Source organism: Bos javanicus, chromosome 9 (genome assembly GCF_032452875.1).
Source record: "Bos javanicus breed banteng chromosome 9, ARS-OSU_banteng_1.0, whole genome shotgun sequence".
NCBI classification, from domain to species: Eukaryota; Metazoa; Chordata; class Mammalia; order Artiodactyla; family Bovidae; genus Bos; species Bos javanicus.
Window position 1 is genome coordinate 76,219,802 of NC_083876.1, and position 27,808 is coordinate 76,247,609.

The following is a 27,808-nucleotide window of genomic DNA, read 5'->3' on the forward strand; positions in this document are numbered from 1 at the left end:
TTTACATATTTGCTATGCTAAGTCACTTCAGTCGTGTCCAACTCTGTGTGACCCCATACACGGCAGCCCACCAGGCTCCCCCATCCCTGGGATTTTCCAGGCAAGAACACTGGAGTGGGTTGCCTTTTCCTTCTCCAATGCATGAAAGTGAAAAGTGCAAGTGAAGTCTCTCAGTCATGTCTGACTCTTCTCGACCCCATGGACTGCAGCCTACCAGGCTCCTCTGTCTATGGGATTTGCCAGGCAAGAGTACTGGAGTGGGGTACCATCACCTTCTCCAACACATTTGCTCTATAACCCTATAAAAAATAGGCATCTCTTACGTAGTAAATTCCATTTTAGATGAGAAAAGCATATTTCAGATTGCCAAGATGTAGTTGTAATCTGAAACATGTTCCATAAAAAAGCAATTTTGTATTCTAAGTCCAAGGTATGCCATTTTTCCCTCCTCCTCCTCCGTAAATCATAAATGAAAACATTTTTCAACCCTAAATTAATCCAGACCAGACAGGATTTCTCATAGCAGTGAATCAGTTATTTTAATTATGTGGCTGGCACTGACTACAAAATATCCCTCAGTATCTCAGTTGAGCTTTCTCTTCTCTCATGGATAGGAAATTCGTGTCTAGATTCCTTTCTGAGGCTAAACCTTCCACTCTTCTTGTTGGTCTAATTCATGCTCCATCAATGAGACCTTCCTCCATCTTCAGGCCCTCCCTTTCCTCATGCTCCAAACACTCTGCTCACCAATAGGCTCTGATTCTGCCTGATCTTCCCCACCCCCCAAAAAAATAAAATCCTAGTTCCCCTAGACCCTTACTTGGGACAATAATTTCCATCTCTCCCTTGCCTTGATTATCTAGTTTCTCTGGCAAGAGTTGTCCAGAGGCTTCCTTGGAGCTCTAGGTTGGGAGGACATATTTCAGGAACCGTGACAGGGAATTAGGGTGCTAGTGTTAAAGAACTCTCCTGCCAATGCAGGAGAAGTAAGAGATGCAGGTTCGATCCCCGGGTTGGGAAGATCCCCTGGAGAAATGACAACCCACTCAAGTATTCTTGCCTGGAAAATCCCATGGAAAGAGGAGGCTGGTGGGCTACAGTCCATGGGGTCACAAAGAGTCAGAAATGACTTAGTGACCAAGCAGCAGCACGACAGGGAATTAAGATGGGCAACACCTCCCATCACTGTGTTTCCCACCACCCACTCACATTTGTATGTCAATTTTTCCTAAGATACACTTTCAAGTCTGCAAATTCATTTAAACTGAGTTCATTCATTCATTCTTTTCTAGTCATCCCTTGCTGCTGCTGCTAAGTTGCTACAGTCGTGTCCGACTCTGTGTGACCCCATAGATGGCAGCCCACCAGGCTCCCCCGTCCCTGGGATGCTCCAGGCAAGAACACTGGAGTGGGTTGCCATTTCCTTCCCTCTAGAAATCTTTCTTTTCCTTATAAATATTTCACAGATATGTCATTTCTTTTCATCTTTCAGTAAGTCATTACTGAGTCCCTCCTGTGTCGCAGGCTCTGCACACTGTCCAGGGGTTTGGCTATAGTGGCAGGCAGAAATGCCCCCCCCACCAATCAGTGGGGTGATCCCATCAAATTTAACCACGTGTTCCACTCTTCTACTCAGTCCAGGTTCCAGTTGAGAATACAGCAGTGAGCAGGACAGGCAGGGCCCTGTCCTCGTGGAGTGTACGATCCAGAGAGTGAGAGAGTGCAGATACCAGTGGGGCCGTGGGATAGAGTGTGGCTGGGCAGGGTGCAGTGGCCGTCATGTGAGAGGTCAGATCAGGCCTCCCCAAGGAAGAGACATATGAGACCTGAATGGTGAGAAGGTGCCATTCAGATGACAGCCTGGGGGCAGGGAGAGCCTTTTGAGCAGAGGTAATACGTCCAAGAGGCCACCTTGGGTATCCAGAACAAAGCTGCACATACTGCTTGCTGAGCAGGGAGCACTGGCAGGACCCAGCCTCTCCAGACAAAGGGAACTGCTGATTTGTACAGGGTTTCCATAAGTGCAAAGTTCTAGGATTAGCAGACTTGCAGAATCACTTAGGAACTGACTGAGCTTTAGTTGTCGAGGTGTGGTTACCAGAGTGAGGCCACTGCTGATAAGCATGTTTTAGGAGCCCGGTTCAGAGGTGAGATTATTGATGCAAAGTTGTCATCCATCACTTCTGGCACTTATTTGCAACTGTGGCCAAAGCACGGGCCTGTCTTGTCTGAGATTTGGAGTCCTGGCAGGCAAGCACAAGGAGGTGGACCACTTGGATCTACCTTCCCAGAAGGACCGTTGCCCAACTGTGAGGGGTGTGATTAGCTGATGTCGCCAGCTGTTACTTTCTTCAGGATCCACTGCAGATAAAGACACACTACTCTCAGGGAGGTATCTTCCCTACAAAGGAGCCAGGCAGTGAAAGCTGATAGCACACTTTTTTATGGCATCTTTCAGCCAATGACTGAACAAGGTTGTGGTACAAGGACCTAGGCATTTCTGTCTGACTCAGGACCCTTTGTATAAAGTCTTTGCTCCAGAGTTCCCTAGGGGGCTGGTGAAAAGTGAAGTGAAACTGTTAGTTGCTCAGTTGTGTCCAACTCCTTGCGACCCCAAGGACTGTAGCCCACCAGGCTCCTCTGTCCATGGAATTCTCCAGGCAAGAATACTGAAGTGGTGGCAGTTCCCTTCTCCAGGGGATCCGGACCCAGGGATCAGAGACTGTCAGATCTGTGTTGCAGTCTCCAGATCTCTTCTTCCCTTTCCCTTTCATTGGTACAACGTCACCATACATCTTTTGTATTCCCAACCCTGTCTCAGCATTGAACTGGCACAGCTGGTATCAGAGTGGTCCCAAGATCATGGTCAGTAAGACAGCACTTTGGGGACTGGGTCACAAACTGCCGGTCTGGTCCCATCCCTGCGGACAGGCCATACATACACAGCTCCTGGCACGAGGCTGTCTAGTTACTAAGTTTAGATGCAATGGCATACTGGTGGGAAGGAATGCAGTGACTGGTGAAGGATTCAGGTGTTTTAAAAACTGGGGTTGGGGTGGATAATGAGTGTAAGGGCAGTGGACTTGAATGGTCATGACTGAGTTGGATTGTTGTCCCACAATGATCCAATGCCCCAGGTGGATCATGAAAGTTAAGGTTAATTAACATTTAAAGTTATGCGTAAGGGCCAGAACCTCTTTGGTAGCTTGTTAAACAGTCCTCATCTCATACTGAAGGCAAGTGCAGGATTGGATGGTAAAAGTAATAACTGCCAACAGATGTTCAACCAAGCCTGATGTGCTATGTCAAGGTCAGAATCAAACCTGGAATGTGAAATGGGGACATCTGGTGCGTGCGGCCCACAGCTTTGACTCCCTAAAGTTTCTGAACATTCTGAGCCTGTAGAAGAGGCCCACCCTCCCTCCATTAAGAGCTAGAACTATTGTCTCTCCCTCCTCTCACGCTAACACAAGGAAAGACAAGATACAGGTCTTCCCCCCCATAAGGCAGCAGGCAGCCCTAGGAGCTGTCCCTACCCATCTCCCAGCTACCAGGCATTTACCCAAGGTTAAGTCACAGAATAACCTGGCAGAAGCCAAGCTGGGCCTGATGAAGAGATGGACAATGTGCCAAGGTTGCCACATGGCTAGCCAGCATGTCCTGTCAGGGCCCGGGAGAATACCCTTGGGACCAGGCTTTAGTCTTGGTCAAAGATGCCAGGACACAAGACTGAAAAAGGGAAAGTTTGACTTGGGAATATTGCTCAGAATACAGCATTGAAGGCCATGAATAAAACTCCAGGGGACAGAGCAAACTCACTGCTTTAGGGCCATGCCTAGTAGCCAGAAAAAGTAATAGAAATGTTGGAATGCCTGAACTGCTGGGAGAGGTAACAGAGGAAGGAAGTCTCACGGAAGGGGCGTGCTGGAATGTGTATAGCACATGTGGCAAGGAGGCCTGTCAGATTTTTGTCTTAGTCTATTTGGGCTGTTCTAACAGATCATCATAGACTCAGTGGCTTAAACAAAGAGAAAAGTATTTCTTATGATTCTGAAGGCTGAGGATTCCAAGATCAAGGTTCTGGCTGAATAAGTGCCTGGTGAGGCCCACTTCCAGGCTTGTAATAGCCATCTTCCTCCCACCTTCTCACACAGTGGAGAGGGAGAGGGGATCCCTGGTCCCTTTCTCTTCTTGTAAGGACGCTAGTCCTACCTGGGGATTCCACTCTCATGACCTCACCTAAACCTAATCATCTCCCAAAGGCCCATCTCCAAATAATAATACCATCACTTTGGGGGCCAGGGCTTCAACATCTGAATTTGAGGGGGAAGACAATTCAGTCCACAGAAACTGTGTTCCATGGGAGGGTTCAGAAGACCCACCATTTACTAAGGCCAGTGGTCACCTTGGGGGCCAGGGCTTCAACATCTGAATTTGAGGGGGAGACAATTCAGTCCACAGAAACTGTTCCATGGGAAGGTTTGGAGGCGCCACCATTTTCCAAGGCCAGTGGGCATGCACTGGTGCAAGAGGCATGCACATCACCAAGGACTCTGTGGAGGCTCTCTCTGCAGTCTGGGCTGGAGAGGCTGGGATAGGGCTTATGCTTGCTGAGAGCAATGTGGATGATGATGCGACCTTGCAGAGGCCAGGTGGAAGTGCTCACCGAAAAAGTCAGGATGTATCAATTATACTAAACACCAAGGTCAAAATGGCAGCCAAGGGGGCCTGTCTTATTAAGTCTTAGAAGATAGTTAATGGAACATAACATCGTTAAGGACAAAATACTTTGGCCACCTGATGTGAAGAGCTGACTCATTGGAAAAGACCCTGTTGCTGGGAAAGATTGAAGGCAGGAGAAGGGGGTGACAGAGGACAAGATGGTTGGATGACATCACTGACTCAATGGACATGAGTTTGAGCAAGCTCTGAGAAATTGTGATGGACAGGGAAGCCTGGCATGCTGCAGTCCATGGGGTTGCAATTTAACGACTGAACAACAACGGATGAAATAGAATAACCAATAAGAGTAATTATATATAATCAAAAGAGAGCAAGGATGGATCAGCAGGGGGCTGAGATCATCTTCCCCCTCAACTCCTCCCAAACCCCACAAAACTGTAATCCCTTGCCCAGTTTCCAGACACAAAACTCACTGGCTGAATAACTGGATCCTTAGGGGAAAGATCACTGCAATATTTCATCAAGTGTGTACACTAAAGATTCTGCTAGTGTTTTTCCAATAGGTCCTATGATCATTTACTCAGGTGACTTGTACACTGGAGAAAGAAAAAAATACCCAGATATGTCAGGGTTCAAATTGACATTTGATACCTAGAAACTCCAAATATCATCATAGTTCCCCTTCCATTTTAAAATGGGAGCATATGGACTTTGGAGAATAAATAGAGTTCTAGTCAAAGTTTGGCTTATAGTGGGTTCCCTGGGTCTGCAAACCCTCACTGGTTGTTTCTCCAACCCTCAAATATGTAATTAAGATTGACATACTTGACAGGCAAGATAACCCCGTACTGATTCACTGAGTCTTAGCTCATGTTCACCATAGCCAACCCCTCTTATCTTCCTCTGAGAACTGTATCAGTCAACTGCAAAGCCGGTGACAAATGACTTACCCAGTGGGTCTTGGAGGTAGACAGCCCAAGGCTGGTAGGGTGACTCTGGATGTTATCAATGGACCAGGCTCCTTTCCCCTCTGCTTTCCACACCACGTGGCTTCTTTCATCCTTGTTGCTGCCTCAAATGTTGCAGTAGCAGTTTCTCCTCCAGCCTCCCATCCATTGCAGGGATAAAAGAAGGAACGGGATGGTACCTACACAAGAAAAGCAGCTTTCCTGGAAACTCACAGACTATTTCCTATGTCTCATTGGCCAAAACTGTGCCACGTGCGTGGCCTTTCTGACAATGGGGGAGGAGGGGCGGAGGTGTTTTGGTTGGTCTGAACCCATTTCAGGTGTTCTGTTGGTAAAGGAGAACTCATGTGGTGGGGGAGGGGGTCCCAGCAGGGTTTTCCCAGTGTTCTTCCTTTTCTATCTACTCTGACACTAATGTTTTATAGGATAGTTCATTGTATGTCTTTTTCACCACGTTTGATGTACCTTAATTATCTCCAATCCACATTTTTCTTAGAACTCCCTCTTTACCTAGCATACGATTAAGAATTTGATAAAGGGTTTCTTTTTTTCATTGCTAAACAAATGACTCTAGGTCACTAGTTCTGGTTCTGTGAATAAAGGCCTCTGTGCAAGGTAGTTTAGGGCAACTCACTGCGAAAAAAAAAAAACAAAAAACAAACTATGTTACAGTAACTGAATAGTTTATAAAAGGAAATCAGACCTCAAGGTCCATGTTTTCTTCAAAAGACCCTTCTTCCCCACCTCAACAATATTCTAATATTTGTGAACGTAAATTATCCTGTTGTGCTCATTTCATGATGAAATCCCAGCAATATAAACAATTACACACATTCAATTAAGCACATTAATGCAGAACCAACAGGCCAATCTTGTGTTTCTCCTGTCCTCCTGGGATGCTCACCCCAGAGCTGGGTGTGGTGTTAGTGGATGGGAAATAAGATCGAGATAAAGAAATGCCTCCTTTTCTTTCCTCAACATTGTGATTCCTCAAACAAATATGCTCTCTTCACCACAGGAAAAGCAATGGTTACAATAAACATTCTTTAGAAACAGGAGGGCAGAGATCAGATGAAAGCTAAGGCTGCTTCCAACTGACAGACCAAATGGTCATTTGTTTCTCTCCCAACTCTCAGAAAAACAAGGTGGAAATAGCTTAGCCAGGGTGGTGGTGGAGGCTTTCAAGTCTGGGGTTTAAGGAAGAGTCAACAAGTCTGCCTTCACTGAGTTTTTAAATACAATGTGTTCATTAACAGTAGCCAGTCCCACAGAGGAAATCAAGTAGCAAACCTGAAGATGCCTGTTCTGGGATGAGTCTAGACTCTTGTCTCCCTATATTTCATCCATGCTGTGCAAAGCTCTAGCATCTCTCCACATGTCACATGACCCGAACTCTCAGTCAACACATTATTGGGATTTTATTCAAAAGTTCACAAGACATCACTTAAGAGCTGCTTTTCCCACTGTCCTTTTAGACGACACCGTCCACAGTGTCTGTGAGGTTCTCCCTCTCCTCTGTTGGGTCCTCACCTCCCACGGGCACCTTCTGGTCCTCACTGCTGCTCTGTCTGTATCCAGCAAAGCACTCAGCAGTTTGGTACAAGAAGACCTAACTCATCATTCAAAAATGCATGTACAAACAACAAGAACAAAAAAGGTTCAAATATTTACTTTACAATTGTTTTATTCAAAGCGAATGAAAAAACCTAGTATATTTTTCCTTTACAAATGGGGATTAAAAAAAAAGTTTTATCATTAGTTTTGAGGGTACTTATCTTACCTTCAACATAAATGATTTATATATTAAATTTGTTTTCTGATAGCCAAGTACATTTTAATCTTTTTTAGGTAGCTATGAGACGATTTCATATCCGAGAGCCAATGTCATTTTTCTGAAATTGAGGATAAAAGATTCTTGTGCCCAATGTAGAATACACTTGCTCCAAATGGTAGACAGTCCTTTTGCTCTTGGCCAAGTGTCAGGTTTTGATATCTGGTTGTGTGAAAAGACGTGTTTTGCTTTCTTCAGAGAATAGGAGTCTTAATTCTTTAGATTTATTTTTGTTTCAAAGATGCATCTGAAATGGGTTTGTCACGCTTTAGAGTGTAAACCTTGCGATGACTGGGCCTGTGCAGTCCAGCTTTTAGACGATACTGTCACACAAAAAAGATGATAATCGGCAACCGCACTGTCTTTAGGCCAATGACCTCAGTACGCTCATCTGCGGCCCTTCTGATGAAGAACACAAGACTCTGATTTTACTGAACCAACAAATAAAGAAGTCTATGTACACGACAGTTGGGAGGAAGTGGTCACAAGAATATCACATAAAAATAAATACTTTACACACTTTTCTTCCACGTCTAAAAGTGTTAAAATTCTAACCGGAGAAGATTAGAAGGTAATTAGCCAAATTCAATTATTTATAAAAAATATAAAAACACACAAACCAAATGAAGCAAAAAATCTTTTTAATCTAAAAACTCATTGCTCAGGGCTAATTAAGAGCCAAGCCCTGCCAATGCTTATCAGTTTATTTGACCAAAAAGAGCTAGTCAGCATTTTCTTCCAAGTAAGATAGTATATAATAGATTTTGATAAACCTTTCTAAGTGAGGACATGATACTGCAGGCAGTTCAAGGAAAAATAGCATTAACTTTTTCTTTGGTGTAACCAAAAGTTAGCAAATGTTGACATTTCAAGTGATAAGAAATTACCAAATGGAAGTTTAAACTCTGGTGTAAAAAAAAAAAAAAAGAAAAGAAAACAGTTGTTAAAGGAAAGGCTCCACCCACAGTTCTGTAGTGCAAGTTTTAAAGTTTAATTCTGAAAAATAATTGTATTGAATAAGCAGGAACCAAATTCCAGCAGTGTATCACTTATTCCTCTCCCTTACTCTCATCTCCATTACCCTCTCTGCATGGGCCCCTGTCATTCCTGTTCTCCAAGGAGGTCTCAGCTGCTACTCAGGGAGGCAAGGCATTTGAAAATGACCCACATTTCTTCCAACCAGGCTAGGAGTGGTGTCTCCGCTGCACAGCAGCAGACCCTGAGTTACAGCATTGCCATGTCCACACGTCTGTCGTTTTTACAAAAAAGGAAGTACCTGAACCAATTAGTCGCTTAGCCCTTTTCCAGCTTTCGGGGGTAACCACAACCCGCTCGCCTGGAAAGCCCATACCCCCATGTGCTCAGAACCAGCAAACCTACCCCCTCTTTCCTAGAAGTAATGGTCCTCTCCCTGGAACTAATTTCCATAAACATGATACTTTTAAAGCAATTACCACCTAGCCCAGAAGGCTCCATTACTCTACCTAGCTTAACAGCTCTCTCCTATTTCTGTACATGCTGGTGGTGGTGGTGGTGGTGGTGTGTGTGTGTGTGTTTAATGTAAAAAGTGTTCTGAATGCACACACACATGCACATCCCTCCACACACACCCAGCATTTAGCAAAAAAAAAAAAAAAAAAATCTTCCCCAGGAAGCACTTCCAGAAGTTAAGCTTCTACTTGCGTTTAAACCACAGGGCAAGTGCCACGTGAGTCCTCAATAGCCCTTCCCCTCCGCGGCGAGGCTGGCGGTGCCCGGGCCCACAGCACAGATGCTGAGCGGGATCACGGGACAAGGCAGGGCAGGGGACCTGTCCGGCTTCCTAGAGCCATGTGCTGCACATCTCCCCACATCACCTGGGAGCTTCTCGCCCCTAACTCTTATCCCCGGCGAGACCGCCTCGCTGTTCTGAAGGGCCCCTGCCCTCTGCGCTGGGCAGCCCCACTGCCGGACCAGGAGCCTGGGCCTCCAGCGGGGCAGCGGGTCCCCCGGCACAGAGCAGGCTGCCCTCATCCACACCACCCCCTGCCAGTCCATCCAGCGAACATCCCCTTGTAGCACCCGGGGCCCGAAGAGCCGTGCTGTCTATGGGCTCCGTGGCTTCCCCTTCGCCCTCCGAGATGACGGTCATGGGGCTGCTCTGGATCCGGTTCCGCACGCTGTACCTGCTGCTGGCGGCAGAAGGCGGCGTTCGACTGCGGCCGTACCTGGGGCCGGAGAAGGACAGACTCCGAGGCATCAAGCCTTCGGTCTTGGCCCACTCCTCCTGCGCCCTCCTGTTCTTGCTCGGGGAGCAGTTTGACGGGCTCTCGGGCGTGTCTGGCGATGGCTCCGACCTTGACCTCTGGAATCTAGGGTCTGTGTTTTTGAGCATCTCTGCTGCTGACATGCGGGCGCTGGTATCCGAGCGGCTCCCCTTTTTCAGCAGCAGAGCTTTGAAGTTGTCACTGCTGGTGCTGCTCTTCCGGACGCTTCTCTGAATGGACCCCACTTGCTTCTGGGAGGCCAGGCTGGGGGCGGCACCAGTAGGTGTCACTGGTGGGGAGGGAGAATGGTTTCGGGAGTGATCATCCTCTGAATCTTTACGGCCAAGGACTTTCCTCTTAGACCTGAGATTTAATAACATTAAGATGAAGGTTAACTCCCGGTGGGCCACTGGATGTGGGCCAGACACCACCCTGCTTCTCTTACTGATATTCAGGCCACCATCTATTATTTTCACTATGGAAAGTTCCAAACACCCAGGCAAAAAGAATAGTTCATTGTATTACTATGTGTGTCCATGACCCAGTTATGATAATTATTAACTTATGGTCACTGTGATTTCATTTCCACACTCACTGGATTATTTTGAAATAAATTGCAAACATCATATTAGCTTACTTTGGATAGGATCATTTCCAAAGTTTTTCATAATTGCCATTTCTTATTTAACTCTTTTACATGAGACTGATATTGGGGTTGACCTTCCTTTCTTTCTGCTCTTCCATTTCTTGTTTGATGCTGGTACCTGAATGGCCTAGTAGATAAGCCAACTCCTAGAATATCCCACACACTGAGACAGGCCCCCCACCTCAGATTCTAGGACAACACTAACTTTACATTCTCAGTCATTCTAGAGTTTGACATAAAACCAGTTTTCTTAGCTCTTACTGGACCATATGTCAACTCCTAGAAATCCAACTTTCCAGAAAACAGGAATGAACCTTCCACACTAGATCCTATTTCCTGACTGACATCCTCTCACTGATCCAGAGAATGTGAAGAATGGGGTAGAGAGTGAAAGAGGAGGGGCCTTCAGGGAGAGTAAAATTGTCCGGGGATAGTTCTTGTCCTGTCTCTAAGACCCTCCCTGCTCAATGTGTTTTCTGCCGAGAGTGAATTACAGGAAATGAAGCAGATGATCCAAGTGGCCCTTGCTGGTGTCTTCATAACCACCACTCAGTGTGGGATGAATCACTCAGCTAAGTACAGGTTGAGCTTGCTTTAAGAAAACAGTGTATTTTAAAAATATGTGGTTATACCTCTTCTGCTATAAAATCCTAGAACATGCAATGGACAAAGGTTGAAAGAATACTATCTGAAATAGAGAGATTAAGAGTTGAATCTGAGTAACTTTTAACTATGTAATCCTGGACCAGTAATTCATCTATTTATAAGTTTTTCGTACTTGTAAAATGCGGGTGATGATACCAGCCTCACAGGTTTGTGAGGATTCAGTGAGATAAAGGATCTCTGGAGTCATATAGACCTGGCTTTACCCACTGTGAAAGCTTCCTTGCTTTGTGACCTGGGGCAAGTTTCTGATCCTGTTTCCTATCTGGAAAAGGGGGAATAACAGTAGATAGCTCATAGCTTATCAGTCGCGATAAATGCAGTTACAGCCTTAAAGTGTCAGGCATAGAGTAGGTGCCTAACAAACCTTTCAGTGTCATTTAGGGAAATGTAATTCTCCCTTCCTGCTATCAGCTCAGGCTTCAGTGATGTTTTCACATGTCCTGCATGGCCAGGCATAGGGGAGGATAGGCCTGTGATGGCTGCCCTGGGCTAGGGGCTTCCAGGATCCTCTCTGTGCTTCTGGCCAACAAGAAGCTACCAAAATGAAAGATCAGAAGTGGTAAAAATCCAATTAAGAGGCTGAATGGGGTGACCAGAGGTGACTTCATGCCAGCTCCTTTGGGATGGCACTAACTGGCCTATGAAACTTAGGTTCCATGGTCCTCTCCACGGTCAACAAGAGCAGTACTTTAAAGTAAGTTACTGACCCACTGACAAAACCCATGGAAACAATAACATCCCAGGATTTCAGAACTCGAAAACAATTAGATGGATTGGTCCAGCCAGAAAAAGTAATCAATGTCCAGAGGGTGAAGTCACACAGCTTAATACAAGAAGTAGAATTTGATGGACTATCTTTCCACAAAGAGCACGTGACCTCACAATTTATTCTGGTTTCTTCCCAAAGACATCTCTGCTCATCTGATTCTTGCAGGTATTGGTTTTAGGATAATTTTTTTGTTGGGCTTTTAAATGGAGAGGGTGTTCTGAGATCCATATAATAAGCCATAGCTATGTTTGATTAAATCTACAATTAAAGGCCTTTTAATTGTAGATTCAGAATGAAGAGAAGATGGGAATTTATAAAAGTATCATTGTTTCTTAAGAGCAACTGCCCCCGAAAATGACAATTAAATCTAAATATAGGAATTCTTGGCATATTATGTATGCTATGTATGTATGTGTGTGTATATATATACATACACACACACACACACACACACACACTGTGTGTGTATTTCTAAGGAAGATGGCTATTTAAAACATGCTTAAACAGTTAACACTGGCTTAAAAACTAATTACTTCAATAAATATAAAAACTTCACACTTCAAGTGGTGGTGTTCTACATTTTCCATCTGGCTTTAAATCTGAAGTGAATTAATTTGCATTACAAAATTTGAAAGCTGTGTTTCAATTTAAATATTCTTTATTTTAAATTATTAGCTTAGCTACTGAAGGATATAAAATAAAGCCCTAAAACTCAAAGACTTTAGATGGCTTCCTATTATGTGTGCTAACATATTATCTATCTATCTACTAAAAATTAGCCTGTACCCTTGCTTTCACTCTGCACACCACACCCTGTTTGGTCTTTCCTTCTATTATGTGTACACGGAATACCACAGACTGGCCACCTTCTGCATCTGCAGTGGATGTAACTCCCCAGTAGGAGAAACCACAATTGTTTTTAGTGCCTTAAGAGGGTTGCCAAAATAAAATGTAGAAGATATTTTTCACATATTTTTAGGAAAAGTATGTAGTAATTTGGTCCCACAACAGTTGGGTTTGTCCCTGAGACTAAGTATTTAGTACACAGAGCAACCAGCAACACATCCTCTCAGTGGATGCTATTTTAAACATATATATGTCTGCATATTTGGCAACCCAGTGCATCCCATACCAAATGGAAGATGTCAGGCCTTGGAAGAATTTCCTAACAGTTAAATTCCAATTGGTTCCATTTAATTCAGAAAACATTCATGGGGAGCTTATTAGATGTCCAGCATGCTTCTGGTTAGAAACATCTGTGTAAATCTCTACAAATGTCATTGAAGTTGGTTTCAAAGGATGTGGAATTTTTCATTTCCCCTGTTTGCAGGAATAATTTGATAACTAGCTACTTTTTAAAATTTCTAATGACAAGAGACCAGTCAGACAATGTGACAGAGGCAGTGTTTAGGGTCTATCAGGACATTATACCAACACTGGAACCAAAAGTAAAGAACACAATTCTTGATTCATCAGCTTGGCTGTTTGGCCCCCCACCCCCATGCCCCGGGCCAAGTTAGATGTTCACACCGTGCACGAGGACTCTCAGGTAGGGACGGCACATCCTATGCTTTCCACCTCGTGTGATCACAGCCACTTCAGTTAGAGTCCACGAACCGGGAAAACACTCCTGACACAGGTTACTCACACAGAGAATCAAATGATTTTACAGATGTTTAGTTTCAGGAGGAAGAAAGGGGACCTTGGTTCAGAGAGATATAAGGCCTTGGCAGCACAGGGGCATTCATAAGTGTTATCTGAAAATACTGTGGTAAAGAATTCTAGGAGAAAGCAAAGGTTTTATACAGTATAAAGTACTCACACAAATACAATCTTATTAATTTTTATGATGACACTGTTGTGAGAGAATTCAACTGCTTATAGCCAGAAAAATTAGGCTACAAATAAAACTATAGTGCTAAACCACTCTTTAAGGTGATCACATGTAAAAAGCACAACAGTTCAGGCAGTTACTCTGAAAAATTTACTCCACATTTTTTAAAAACCCAATAATTTCTGATGCCAGCAGATGGCACCAGCAGTATACAATAATAAATTTAAATTCCTTTTGCTCCTGCTTAAAAAAGATGTATTCTTTTATTGAAACATTTCAGTAGCCAAAGAAGTTACACTATAAAAATCTAGTTTTTCTGTAAAATGAAAATAATAAAAGCAATAAAACAAACCACTTAGGAAAGAAGTCCTGTAGAGCTAGTCTGTGCATGTTAAGTCCACAGAACACAGCATCCCTCATCCTAGACCGGATCACTGGCTACTCTAACCCAACTCTTGTAAACATTCGGTCAAATATAGTGACAGTGCATTTCTTGCTAGCAAGAGGAAAGCCAACCAAATATCATCACACTGACACTCTGTCCCCCACATCTTCCTAAAAATCAGTGGAACAAAGTAAAACAGAAATTGGAGTTAAGGGAAATAAAAATATAGAAACAAACTAAAAAATCAACAGTCAAGTTAATGAAGTCCACTTAGGTGAGAGTAAGAACCTCAAGAAAGAAAAACACACTGAGAACCGATTTGGAAAAGGGGACTTATAAAGTAGATTCAAAAAGAGGAAGGAGTTTTGGATACCTGTGAATAGCTGCAAAAAGGTCTTCTGTGGTCCTGGGTCTACTGGGGGTCATCACCTCATCACCCCCGTCGTCCTTAAGGAAGTCACAGGTCTCTGAGGAAGAAGTGGCTGTCTCAGCCTCCGGCACCCCGGCTATGGAGAAGCAAGCAGGCAGACACAAGATGCATGAATGACTTGAATTTCAGTCTTTAGCCAAGCTCCCAAATATGCTTCTCTGCCATTCCTGACAACGTGAGAATCCCAGGGAGAGGCAGCAGGGTCTGTTGTCTGATTTATCACAAAGATGGGGAAATGACACAAGCATAACAGTCAAAGCTCAGGCTTTTCTGTTAAAAGTCTAGATAAAACGGAATCTCTCTCTTAAATTTTGCTGTAACATTTATTTGCCGCTCTCTGGGGGGGATTACTCAGTTATTTAATACTCAATCTGCTGCCCACCACCCCACCCCTTCTATTTTCTGCCCTTTTATGAGCTCTACCCTTAGATCTGGATATTAAAAAAAAAAAAAATCATAGAAATGCCAAGTTGGTAACCTAAGCGCGAGGCGGCACAGGGAGCCCATATGCAGCCGGCTAGAACCTGAGCATGCACCAGCCCTACTCGCCTCAGCTGCGAACGGTCCAGGGGAATAAGAGAAAATCGGACTCACGCCCTGGGTCCTGCGGAGGCAGGCAGCGCTCCACACCGTTCCTGGCACCCGGCTCCTCCGCAGGGGCTGGCACCATGGGGACATTGGCTTCCACTCTGCCCGGGGACTCGGATCCTGCAGCTCCTCCCACAAGAACCACCGAGCTGCCAGAGTCGGTGTCATCGGAACCAGCCCCTGCTGCACCCCTCTCTCGTGCCTCTCCGCTCGTGGGGCTGGGAGATGCCACGCTCACGTTCTCTGCGGGCTCCGCCGTGAAATCCCTCTGCGGAGGTGACACCACGAGGAACAGTTTGGGCTTCTTGGAAATGGGGGGCGGCTTCCTGCTGGGCGACGGGCCGAGGGGCGGGGTGGCACCCGCTCCGGCCTCCGCCTCCCCGGCCGGGCTGTGGCTCCGGAGGCCATGCTCGGCTGCACTGTCCTGGTGACCCTGAGTCGAGCTCTTGGCAGGAGTCGGGAGCGAGCTCGTCGCGGAGGCAGGCTGGCTTTCACTCTCCATTTCATGTATGCTATTTCGGGATTTCAGGAAAGCAGATGGCTTTAAATGATACTGGGAAACAACCGGAGTTCGTTTTTCCTGAGATGCGTGTTCCTGTAAGGGGGCTACCTCGGTTCCTGAGTTCTTCTTCACCGGCCTCAACTGCACCATTTGCAACGCTTCGGTGGTGATCAGGGGCATGGGGAGTCTGCTGCCCTCCTCCTTGATGGAAGGCTGTCTGCAGGCCTCCCGGGAGGGCTCTGGCTGGCCAGGTTTCTTGAAAGAAGGCCTGGCATCTTTCATCAATTTGGGGTCAAGCGGTGGGGCAGGCGGGGGCACTGAGGGGGTTAAGGCAGGTGGCGGAGGTGGCAGGGAGTCAGATGAATCCAGAAAAGGGGCGCTCAGTGCTGTAGGGGGCGGAGGAAAGCAGGCGTCGGTGGGGGCACAGAAGGGAGTGAGCACTTCTGGTGGCGGAGGGGGGAAGAGGGGAGAGCGAGGCAGAGGTGAGCCCTCGGAGAAATCTGCCAGAGGTGGCGGGGGAGGGAGGAAAGGAGACTTGTCAGCGGGACAAGGGGCTGGAGGAGAGGTGTGAGGAGCAGCCGCGAGCGGAGACACCAGCGCTGAATCCAGCTTCTTCACCGTCCCGCTTCCTTCAGTGGAAGTATTCGAGGAAAGAGACGTGGAGGACGAGGAGACGGATACTGAAGATACAAGAGACGACTTCCTTTCTGGCACCTTGGGTTTGGGCTTTCCCTTCCCATTGGCTGGTGACATTGATTTTAAGAACACAGGCACAGGGGTGAGAGCGGTGGGCGTGTTCGACTGACTGGAATACCCACTGGATGGAGAAGTGACTCTGTGCGACTTCTCCGGTGATGTGATCTTTGGTTTGACGGCGCCACCGGGCACTGGGGGTACTGCAGCCCGGGACCCCTCCAGGAGATGGCGGCCCGGCCCACTTCCATGTGATGCTGCGCTGCCGGCCGGACCGGCCCTGCCTGCGTTCCCCTGATCTTCCTGTACTCCCGTGTAGTCAATGTAGTAACCCCACGGGTCTGTGTACTCGGACTTGACGCTGCTCGTGTCGCTCTGTGCCGGGGTGAGCCCGCACACGGAGTAGACGTTGGGGGCCGTGGCGGAGGTTAGGCTGCTGCCGGCGCTCACAGTGCTCTGGCTGCGGGAGCGAGGCAGCCACGGTTCTTCGAAATCACTGCAGGGGCTCTGGGAGGGCGAGCTGCCGCCCTTGCCCGGGAGGTTCAGCTGCAGCGAGTGCTGGAGAGAGGCGATCAGGCTCTCGTTCAGCACCTGCCCGTTCGACTGGACGTTCTTCTTGGGAACCCTGCGCAGAGAGTCCGTCCGAGAGGGTGGCAGGGGAGGCTTCTTGGCTTTCTTCAAAGAAATGCTTCGCGCGAGGGATTTGTCTTGGCAATTGGACCGGTCCCCTTGGTGTCTCTGAGCTCTTCCATCAAAAACATTGACCACGCTGTGCCTGGGGTTCCCAAAGCCATCATTACTATTGCACAGATCCCCAGGTCTGTGTCCAGAGTCCGGGTGCAGAGTAGGGGAGTAGCCATCGTGGTCCTCTGAATACACAGACCTGGTATCATCCTTGTTAGAGGTCTGGTCCAAACTGCAGCTGCTCGTGTTGCTTACAGGAGTGGAGTAACCAGGAGCTGCCAAATGTGGCTTCAGTGGGGATGCCCGCCCACTACCTGAGCCACCATATTCCCAGGGCTCCACGCTACCACCCTGGCCCCGGCTGCCTGAATAACTGGACTCACTCTTGTTGTCCACATCCTGGGGGTGGGCTGGGATGCTAAGGTTATTTCTACAGTTATAGGCCATGGCCTGGGACCCATTCTCCCGATTTGCTGGTGTATTTAGAGAGACTTCGGAGTCACAGAGGGACAGCAGTGTGGTTGCACTGGACGAATGATGACCATCTTTCTGCCTGGAGAGGAGGTGGTCTCTGGATCTGACCTTTGAGTATGAAGATGAGCTGGTAATTTTACTGTCCAGCTGCCCTGAGCTCTGAGCAGTGTGAATCACAATGATCTCTGAAGAGGAGGAGAGCGTGGCATTTGGGATGATGCTGGTGGAGTAGCTCGTGTGAGGAGACACCACACACGCAGGGCTGGTTACATTTTCACCCTCGAAGTGCCTCAGCTCCTGAGATTTGGGCCTCAACAGTGTTCCCATCCTCGGGGCAGCTCCTAGATGCCCAAAGTCTTCATCTACTTGTGGGTGACCCTGCTGGTAGGGGAAAGCGCCACCCAGGTCTTCCGCAGGGCCCAGGGCGCCCAGCCGTGGCTCCAGGGCCTGAACATTTGCCCTTGCTCCAGACCGGGGAAGACTGTGAAAACCAGCATCGCTGTTGAGGCGGGAAGGGAACACGACCCCGGCAGAGTCACTCAGCACTGACATGTTCCCAGAGGAGCCTGAGAAGTGACTCATCTGAGCAGCAATGCCTTGCCCCTTCTGGGCTCTGATTCTTCTCATTGAAGGTGGTACGACCTTCACTTCCTCAGTCTGACAGCTGGAATCCCTGGTTTCTGAGCGCTGTCCCATAGATCGATAGCTGTCGAGCCTTCCGAGTGTAGAGTAGTGGTCTGGGGTGTATGCTGAGTGACCACCAACATCATCTTGGCCAGTGGCTCCCGAAGCTGGAGAGAAAGCATAAAGAAGCTCATTACCTAAAAATAAAAATCAATATCTGAGTGCATCACCTTGATCTCTCACCCTCTTCTGATTCTGTGATGTTGTACTTAAAAGAAAAAAAAATTTTTTTTCTATTTGGCCTAGTTTTTTTTTCCCTATAAGCACCTAGGTGACAGTTTAAGTAGTTACTGATGGCCCCCCCAGATGAAGACCTGTATTATAAATTTCACATACTTCTTTTCATATATACTTCATAGCCTCCTATAAATTAAGTGCTGCATATGGAATTCTCAGGTACTCCCTTCAAGAACAAAGCTGAGGGTTCCTTGGAAGGTTTCCTTTTTACATAATCTCTTTTTGGTAAAGGTAAGACTCTCACCCATCCAGTGACTGTACAGAGCATCCATCTAGCAGTGACAGTCTTTCTCAAAGACAGATGAATGTGGCAGCTCAACAAAAGGGCTACAGAGGTATCATTTAGGAGGGATATCGGTATAAAACAGCGTTAATTACATTAATTTTTATGTCAGAAGGAAGTCCTAAGAAAAAGAAAAAAATGATTTACAGGCCCATCTGTGTTTCAAACATTTCATTATCCATCTTAAGCCATTATCATCTGTCTGTTAGTGACATTCAAAATTCAGTAGCAATCTGTTGTGTTCTGGGGAGGGAAAAAGCAGCAGGAACCGATCCAGTGAACATTTCCTCCAATTAGGATTATTCATTTCTTGGAGCTTTACAACCAAACAGAAAGAATAGTATGTTTAAAAGAAGAAGAAGAGGAAGCAGCAGCAGCAACAGCAGCACGAGGCAGGGTTTACAGAAAAGAGAGGGAGGGAAATGGATGAAAAAAATCCTTACACGTAGGTAAAGATCTCAAGCTACCTAGGAAAGAAGAGAAGCTTAAAATAAAATCATGAAGCCAAGAACTTACTCAAAGTGTATAGAGGAAAAAAAAATCCATGCATAGCAATCATTAGGACCAATTAAATCTTGAAAAATAGTAGTGAAACCATAATTCTTTCTAGGTTGTTATTATCCAACAAGGGCCCACAAGCATCACTGTTCACCATAAGGACACTGGTGATGATGGGATTCCCAAGATCTCCCTCCCTACCCCACTTATACTAGCCTTCATATTTGGACAGCATAGCCCATCCAAACAGCAAAGCACCAGGCTAAAATGGCGGCAGTGGTCTTGAATCAACTGCACAGGAGAAGCCACCCGGCAATGAAGGTTCCCAAGCGTAAGGCTATTTCCTTCACTGTGATGATGGAGAATCATTTTTGTGCTCGTATCTTTGGCAAAGAAAATCTATTCCCCCCACCCACCCTCTGCCAAGTACACCTACTGCACACTTGCACTACCCGTGTGCATGTGACGCTCTCCCTCAGGAAAAGGGGAAGTGGGCAAAAGGGTGGGAACAGAAGAAAGATCCACTTTAAGCAAAGAAAAACAAAAGGTGCAAATATTTGCAGTCTAGTATTTTAGAGTGTGTGCAATGCTAAGTCGCTTCAGTCATGTCCGACTCTTCATGACCCTATGGACTGTAGCCTGCCAGGCTGCTCTCTCCATGGGATTCTCCAGGCAAGAATACTGGAGGGGGCTGTTATGCCCTCTTCCAGGGGATCTTCCCAACCCAGGGATCGAACCCAGTTCTCTTACATCTCCTGCAATGGCAAGGGGCTTCTTTCCCATGAGCACCACCTGGGAAGTCCTTTTAGAAGGTGGAGGGTTGACTTGGAGGACTGGATCAGTTTGCACCAGTTCAATCCAAACATTCAGCACACCTTATTTCATTCTGATATGGATTTTCAGATCTTTTTCTTTCAAATTTGTATTAGCTTTTACATGAGGTCAGTGGTAGATTTTTAAATGTGTTTAAAGGTCATAAACAAAATCCTGATTCTTTCAGGTAACAATGTTGCATGTGAATTCTATGCTTCTGAAAATGGGACTATAGCCATTTCTTCACCACTTACAGTTCAAAACAATTTTTAAATCAAATGTTTTTCTAAAGACCTCTAAAATATATATACAAAACAACTCATATATTATTTATTATAGGGACCACTGAAATTCTATTCCTGAAACAGATACTTCAATATTTTCACAGTACAAAAAGTGTGACATTATTACAGGACACAGATGAATGCTATCTTAAGTAGCAAAAATTACAAAAATAGAACTACAAATATAGTCCACTCAGCTGCTGCTAAAAATCTTGATGAGATTTACCTGATTTTAATTTAAATAAATATGAAAGCTTAAATTATTTAAAATAATTACACATTTTTTTAACTTATAATACTATAAGATCTAACCAACTTTTAAAAAGACACATGTAATAAAAATAATGATAGAAATCTACAAGCTAGTTTCAAGGCTTAATGTATGAATTTTTAAAAAAGTCTTGACAGGCCTAAAGTAATGCTCTCGGTATCAACCAACAAAAATTATTCAGAAGGAGATTCCTTTAAATAAGTCCTTTTCTGCTTGGAGAGTAACATACTGGGATAAGTTCCAGGAAAACACAGACTATTCAGTAGCCAAACATAATTATATATGAACAAAATAATCTTCCGTTCAGTTCAGTCCAGTTCAGTTGCTCAGTTGTGTCCGACTCTTTGCAACTCCATGAATTGCAGCACGCCAGGCCTCCCTGTCCATCACCAACTCCCGGAGTTCACTCAGACTCACATCCATTGAGTCGGTGATGCCATCCAGCCATCTCATCCTCTATCATCCCCTTCTCCTCCTGCCCCCAATCCCTCCAAGCATCAGAGTCTTTTCCAATGAGTCAACTCTTTGCATGAGGTGGCCAAAGTATTGGAGTTTCAGCTTTAGCATCATTCCTTCCAAAGAACACCAAGGACTGATCTGCTTTATAGAATAGACTGGTTGGATCTCCTTGCAGTCCAAGGGACTCTCAAGAATCTTCTCCAACACCATAGTTCAAAAGCATCAATTCTTCAGCGCTCAGCCTTCTTCACAGTTCAACTCTCACATCCACACATGACCACTGGAAAAACCATACCCTTGACTAGACGGACCTTTGTTGGCAAAGTAATGTCTCTGCTTTTCAATATGCTATCTAGGTTGGTCATAACTTTCCTTCCAAGGAGTAAGCATCTTTTAATTTAATGGCTGCAATCACCATCTGCAGTGATTTTGGACCACCAAAAAATAAAGTCTGACACTGTTTCCAGTGTTTCCCCATTTATTTCCCATGAAGTGATGGGACCAGATGCCATGAACTTCGTTTTCTGAATGTTGAGCTTTAAGCCAACTTTTCCACTCTCCACTTTCACTTTCATCAACAGGCTTTTTAGTTCCTCTTCACTTTCTGCCATAAGGGTGGTGTCATCTGCATATCTGAGGTTATTGATATTTCTTATCTGTTTCTAAAAGATGGAATCTCATAACAGGTTGCTCAAATACAATTCCATATATGTTTAAGATGAGAGTAAAGAAAAAGACACTTTGTCCTTTTGTTTAAATGGAAGGCAACAAATCACATACCATAAACATGCTTTAAAGAGAAAATATCATACCTTGATTTTAAAACTTTATATGCTGACCAATCTCAAGAGTCCACCACAGATTTTTAAGTAGAAGCTGCATACAGTTAAGCACTATTAATTCTAATACTAGGAGCACCTCTGGTTAGATTTTAAAAGTGAAAGTCCCAGCAATTTAGGCAGTGTTTTGTGGACAGGCTGTATCTTTTCCAGTGAATGTCTTTTTTTCAGATAATCATATCCTTTTAAAGTCTAATTTGACTCAGTCATTCTTCCCCATGCTTTATATCTAAGGAAGACTAATTCTTAAGAAGCGTCTACTTTTGATAATAATTAGTAAGATAGCACAAAGCTCTCAAATCAGAGGCCTTATAAGTACAAAATATTAGGAGAAAGGGCAAAGTCAACCCTTGCCCAAATGAATGAAGCAAAGGAAAGGTACAATCCAATTTTTTTTTTGCTAAATGTGGGAAGATCCCCTGGAGAAGGGAAAGACTACTCACTCCAGTATTCTAGCCTAGAGAACTCCATAGACTGCATAGTCCATGGGGCCACAGAGAGTCGGACACAACTGAGCAACTTTCACTTCACTTCACTTCACTGTATTCAAATATTCCTTTCCCTTACTCTACCACTAGTCCTTCCAACTGGCCTATCTATAAAACTAGAGGGGTTGTCTAATTGTCTTAAAAAAAAACAAAAAAAACCCAGCTCTAACTTAGATACAGCTGTCTCAGCTGACCTCCAGCCCTGATCCAGGTCGTGTCATCAACTGTGCAATGACACCAAAAGTTTCTCATGTGACAACGCTCACCACACAGGTGATGTGCGGGAAGCTTTTTTTGCTTCAGTATTAGTGGTGTTCCTGTTACGGGCAAAAGAGAAATGAATGAGGGCCTCAGAGACTCTATCACCAGTTTTAAAAATATTAAAATTACAGAAGGTGTGATTTACCTAGCTGATCAGCTACTTCTAGTAAGGTCAAAGAGGCAAATGAGTTACTGGCTCCATACTGATTGGCTGAGTTAAAAAAAAAAAAAGTGTTAAAAGTTCATAACTTTGAGGCTCTAGAAATCAGATAGACAGATAGATAGACAATTCATATTGAATATTTACGTGTATGTCTATCTTTATCTGGGCCAAACTATTCTTATACTCTGGGCACAAAGCCATCCAAAACCTACTCATTTTGACTGGAAAGTCACTTAAAATGTAGCCTACCCAGAAACATCAACCTTGTTATCTTACAAAGAGCTGTCTGTAAAGTTACTTTTTTAGGTTAAGGCATCTCCTAAAAGAGCAGTCAAATATAAATGTTACCTGAGTACTGTAAGAATTAGCCCATTAATATCTGCTAGACATACCAGTACACATTATTTTTTCTCAAATTAGTTGCCTGTCACCTAAAAGAGAAAGAAAAACGGTATAAAAGAATGGGATACAGGAGGCCTGGGCCACTACAGGAGGTGATGTGAGGGCATGAACCAGAGGCAGCCTTCATAAATCCTGTGGGTGCAATCTGGCCTCTGTTCATGATAAAACCCCCGTGTTATGAGGGAAGATGAGCACCCACTGTCATCTGGGCCACTGAAGCCACCTAGTCAGGTGAAAAGCATCACTGTTCATCCCTCTGTAGTTGCAGCCTGGAAGGCAGAGAACACATACTGTAGAACTGGACGGCAGTAAAGAGAGAAAATGCCAGGTAAACAAGAATAAGCCTTCCCTCCCTAAGACAAGGCATGTATGTGGGCCAGGGTGTCAGGAAAAAAGCACATAGGAATGATGTCTGTGACACCCAGAAGCTGAAACTACCTCGACGTGCTATAACATATACTACCATTGCTAGGATAAACTCATTTTGCCTAAAACATTGATAGGAAAGTTCAGAAGTGATGATTTGGAGTTTTTAGAGGATAGCCCTCAATAGAAAATAAAAGTAAAAATATCAGTTCAGTTCAGTTGCTCAATTGTGTCTGACTCTTTGCAACCCCATGGAATGTAGCACGTCAGGCATCCCTGTCCATCATCAACTCCCGGAGTTTACTCAAACTCATGTCCATTGAGTGGGTGATGCCATTCTAACCATCTCATCCTCTTTTGTCCCCTTCTCCTCCTGTCTTCAATCTTTCCCAGCATCCGGGTCTTTTCAATGAGTCAGTTCTTTGCATCAGGTGACAAAGTATTGGAATTTCAGCTTTAGCATCAGTCCTTCCAATGAATATTCAGGACTGATCTTCTTTAGTATGGACTGGTTGGATTTCCTTGCAGTCCAAGAGACTTTCAAGAATCTTCTCAAACAGTACAGTTTAAAAGCATCAACTCTTGGGTGCTCAGCTTTCTTTATGATCCAATTGTCACATCCATACATGACTACTGGAGAAGGCAATGGCAACCCACTTCAGTACTCTTGCCTGGAAAATGCCATGGGCAGAGGAGCCTGGTGGGTTGCAATCCATGGGGTTGCGAAGAGTCGGACACGACTGAGCAACTTCACTTTCACTTTTCACTTTCATGCATTGTAGAAGGAAGTGGCAACCCACTCCAGTGTTCTTGCCTGGAGAATCCCAGGGAGAGGCGAGCCTGGTGGGCTGCCGCCTATGGGGTTGCACAGAGTCCGACACGACTGAAGTGACTTAGCAGCATACATGACTACATGGGAAAACCATAGCTTTGACTTGACAGACTTTTGTCGGCAAAGTAGTATCTCTGCTTTTTAATATGCTGTCTAGGTTGGTCATAACTTTTCTTCCAAGGAGGAAGTGTCTTTTAATTTCATGGCTGCAGCCACCATCTGCAGTGATTTTGGAGCCCCCCAAAATAAAGTCTGTCACTGTTTCCACTGTTTCCCCATCTATTTGCCATGAAGTGATGGGACTAGATTCTATGATCTTAGTTTTCTGCATGTTGAATAATTATAAGCAAAGAAGTCCACAGGTTGACCAAAGAGAAAAAGGCAAGATTCAAGATAGGTAGTGTTAAGTTGGTACAATAAGTACAATAGCAGCTAATACGTATATATTAATAGTAGTGTGTGTGTGTGCACACTCAGTTGTGTCCAACTCTTTGCGACCCCATTACATTGTAGCCCACCAGGCTCCTCTGTCCATGGAGTTTTCCAGGCAAGAATACAGGAATGGTTTGCCATTTCCTGCTCCAGGGGATATTCCTGACTCAGGGGTTGAATGCTCATCTCCTGCACTGGCAGGCAGATACCAGGTACCACGTGCTCTGCCTGTATAAATTCATTAAATCCTCAAACAGCCCTAAGAATTAGGTTCTATTAACATCAGCAACCACACTTTTTTTGAGTGAAAAAGTAGACTCAGAGAGGTGAAATAACCAGCTTGAGGCTGCCCAGCAAGTAAGTGGCAGAGACAGGATTCAAACTGAAGCAGCCTGGTACTGAAGTCCCTGCTGCCTCAGCAGACATTCCTGTTGGACCATGAAAAAACAGGTGAGGCAATGTATACAGAAAGAAAAGAAAACGTTATCCAAAGCATATATAAAGATAAGCAGGAACAAGATGGATGAGTGAATAATGAAGTGAACCATCTTCTGCACCAGTCAAAAGGAACTTTTGGTTTCTGTTTTTCAACCACATGTTGAGAAATACCAAATCAAAAAGCTACGAATTTGTTTCACCAGAAGTACCAGTAAGGCATTATCCAACACAAATGACTATTTTCAATTTTACTGGTATTTACTAATGATGTTGGATGAAAAAATGCCACCAATATTGTCAGTATAACTAATGAAGTCCATACGCACAATCTGAAGTCCTAGAATAAGTTTTTGGTTTCATGAAAACTTAAGCTCTAAATTGAAAGTGAATTTTACCGTGGGCATGCCCACTGTTGAAGGTACACAGAGATGATGACATAACTGTTTAATTTCTATCATCCCAGTCAATAGTTTTCATATAGCTCCTCTTCTTACCTTGTCATCAAAATTCAACAAATCACCTGCATGGGATGTTAAGATTTGTACCCAGTGCCTCGTTCAGGAAAGAAGCTGACCCTTTGGGGTACCAAAAGGCTATCAGAATGTATTGATTTCACAAAGACCACCGATAAGGTTAGGGTAGTAATGGTGAGTAGCAATGATGGGCAACAGAATACAGTTCTGATGAGCCATACCTAGCTCCTTCTGTATGCTGTCAGGGACTCCTGTAATAGTCTTTCTCCTTTTGACTTTCTTCGGTCGTCTTACCAGAGTGTCTGTGTAAATTAGAGACCGCCGAAGGCTGGCCTGGCGATCGAAATTCTCCCCTAATGCAGAGTAGTAGAACAAGCAAAGCAATGTTATTTTCAAGCAAGCCGACACCATGCACTTTCTTCCAGAAGCTTGTTGTAAAATGATAAGAAGGTATTAATAATGATGTTAGCCAGTCATACAATGATGAATGGATGCTGAAGGGCAAAAAAGGGAGGAAAGCACATTAGCATCATAAGGCTGTTTTCCAATTTCTGGGTGTATATCCATTCAAAGAAAGCACCTTGAGCTCATTTGCAAATGCAAACTGGTGAATAACTCTTCGGAAGAGTGATTTTGTTTTATTTAAAAAATGGGTTATTTTGGAAGTATTTCACAAAAGTCTTCGGTCACCAAAATCACGCTTCACATCAGCTGGAGATGAATTTATTTGCTTCATCTGGTCCTCACCAGAGACCAAAGTATTGTCTTGTCTGATGTGATGAAACAAATAACTTAATCAGGAATTCCTAGGTGACGACTTTTCTTCAGTCAAGGAGGCTCTTAATTTGAATAGACTGGTAATTGCTACAGTGTGAGACACAATGATAATGAAAAAGCCTTATAATGATAAAGTACTTTTATCACAATGAGACCCAGTAGCTCTGCGGTTTGTTAAGCTAAACTGCTTCTCGCTGTTTCTTAATCACTTTTCAAAAGTTGATCTAAATTCATTACAGGTATGTTGAAATCAAACCCAGAATGCCACATCAAAGTTTTTTCTTTCTAGTGTGTAAGTTGTGTGATTATCACACCATGGAATAGCCTAAAATAGTAACATATCAACTACTGTTTGGTCTGCTTTAAATTACTTGACATTTGAAGAGAAGTTTTATAGCATTGACCTTATTAAATAGTTCTTCTCCTCAAAAAGAGATTTAAAAAATACATATGTACACATACAAAATATATACTTCCATATTATAAGAAAAGTTTAAAAATTATTCACTCTTTTTAACAACACCGACGCACATTCAAAAGTGGGTATGCTGTGAACAATGTATCTTCTATTTTAATAGGAATACATTGTGAACAGAACCAATATGGTTCTAATCAAAATAGAGAATAAAAGATCAGAATGGTCAAAACACATTTCACCTACAAAGCAACAAACTTAGATGAAGGCTTGTAAATTTGAAAATGCTCTCAACTTTGTTCCTAACGGAGAAAAAACAGAAATGATTTAGAGAAAACCCTGAAACACCAGAAGGCACCATCACTGTGATAAATGCATTACTACGTACAATAGCAAATACGGCCTATAAGAGGCCAGTCAGGACTTCACTGGTTCATTTGTTTTCTGTGGCAGAGGAAAAACATGTTCTTGGCTCAAATCATTAAGAATGGACAAAATATTAACAGACAGTTGCATTTAGTCTCCAGGTTTGCTTCCTACACAAAAAAACAAAGATGAACCACCCAAGCTCCAAGGAAATGAAAAAACAAACTGCGAGGATGAACGTCTAAGACATATACCACTACTGGTGCCAAACGCTCCGTCCTTCATCGTGACCTAAAAGGACTCCAGCCTTCATCGTGACCTAAAAGGACTGTCTCCTCTACTGGGCTAAACATTTCTGAAGGGCGGGGACACGAGCATGCACCCTGGGATTGCCTGTGGCATTCAGCTCGATGCCTGACACAAAGTAGTTATTCAGTAAATGTCTACTGAATTGAGAGGGATTTAATTATTTCTTTTCATTGAAAAATGGCAGTAGTCCGTCAGGGTTACTACTTAGAAATCAATTTAGCTAGCTCAAACATCAGTCCAAAGGCAGTTTGTAAGAACTGCTTCAGCATGTTTACTCACTCTATTTATCTTTCAGGTGTAAGAGCTGCTATCCCACATG

General features: G+C 44.4%; 1 protein-coding gene across 6 annotated transcripts in view; it reads right to left on the reverse strand.

Moving 5' to 3' along the window:
• Positions 1–7,050: 7,050 nt before the first annotated feature.
• Positions 7,051–27,808, reverse strand: part of NHSL1 (NHS like 1) — a 152,296-nt gene continuing 131,538 nt past the window's right edge. For 4 of the 6 annotated variants that reach the window (XM_061428118.1, XM_061428122.1, XM_061428121.1 and 1 more), the window contains exons 5-8: positions 25,844–25,975; positions 15,053–18,190; positions 14,402–14,534; positions 7,051–10,091 (exon numbers count right to left, since the gene is read on the reverse strand). In XM_061428118.1, the coding sequence (XP_061284102.1) occupies positions 9,356–10,091; positions 14,402–14,534; positions 15,053–18,190; positions 25,844–25,975 (4,139 nt within the window). In that variant the 3' untranslated portion in view covers positions 7,051–9,355. Of the gene's footprint in view, positions 10,092–14,401; positions 14,535–15,052; positions 18,191–22,661; positions 23,515–25,843; positions 25,976–27,808 lie in introns of those variants that run through there. The other 2 variants (XM_061428123.1, XM_061428120.1) reach the window with 2 other exon arrangements.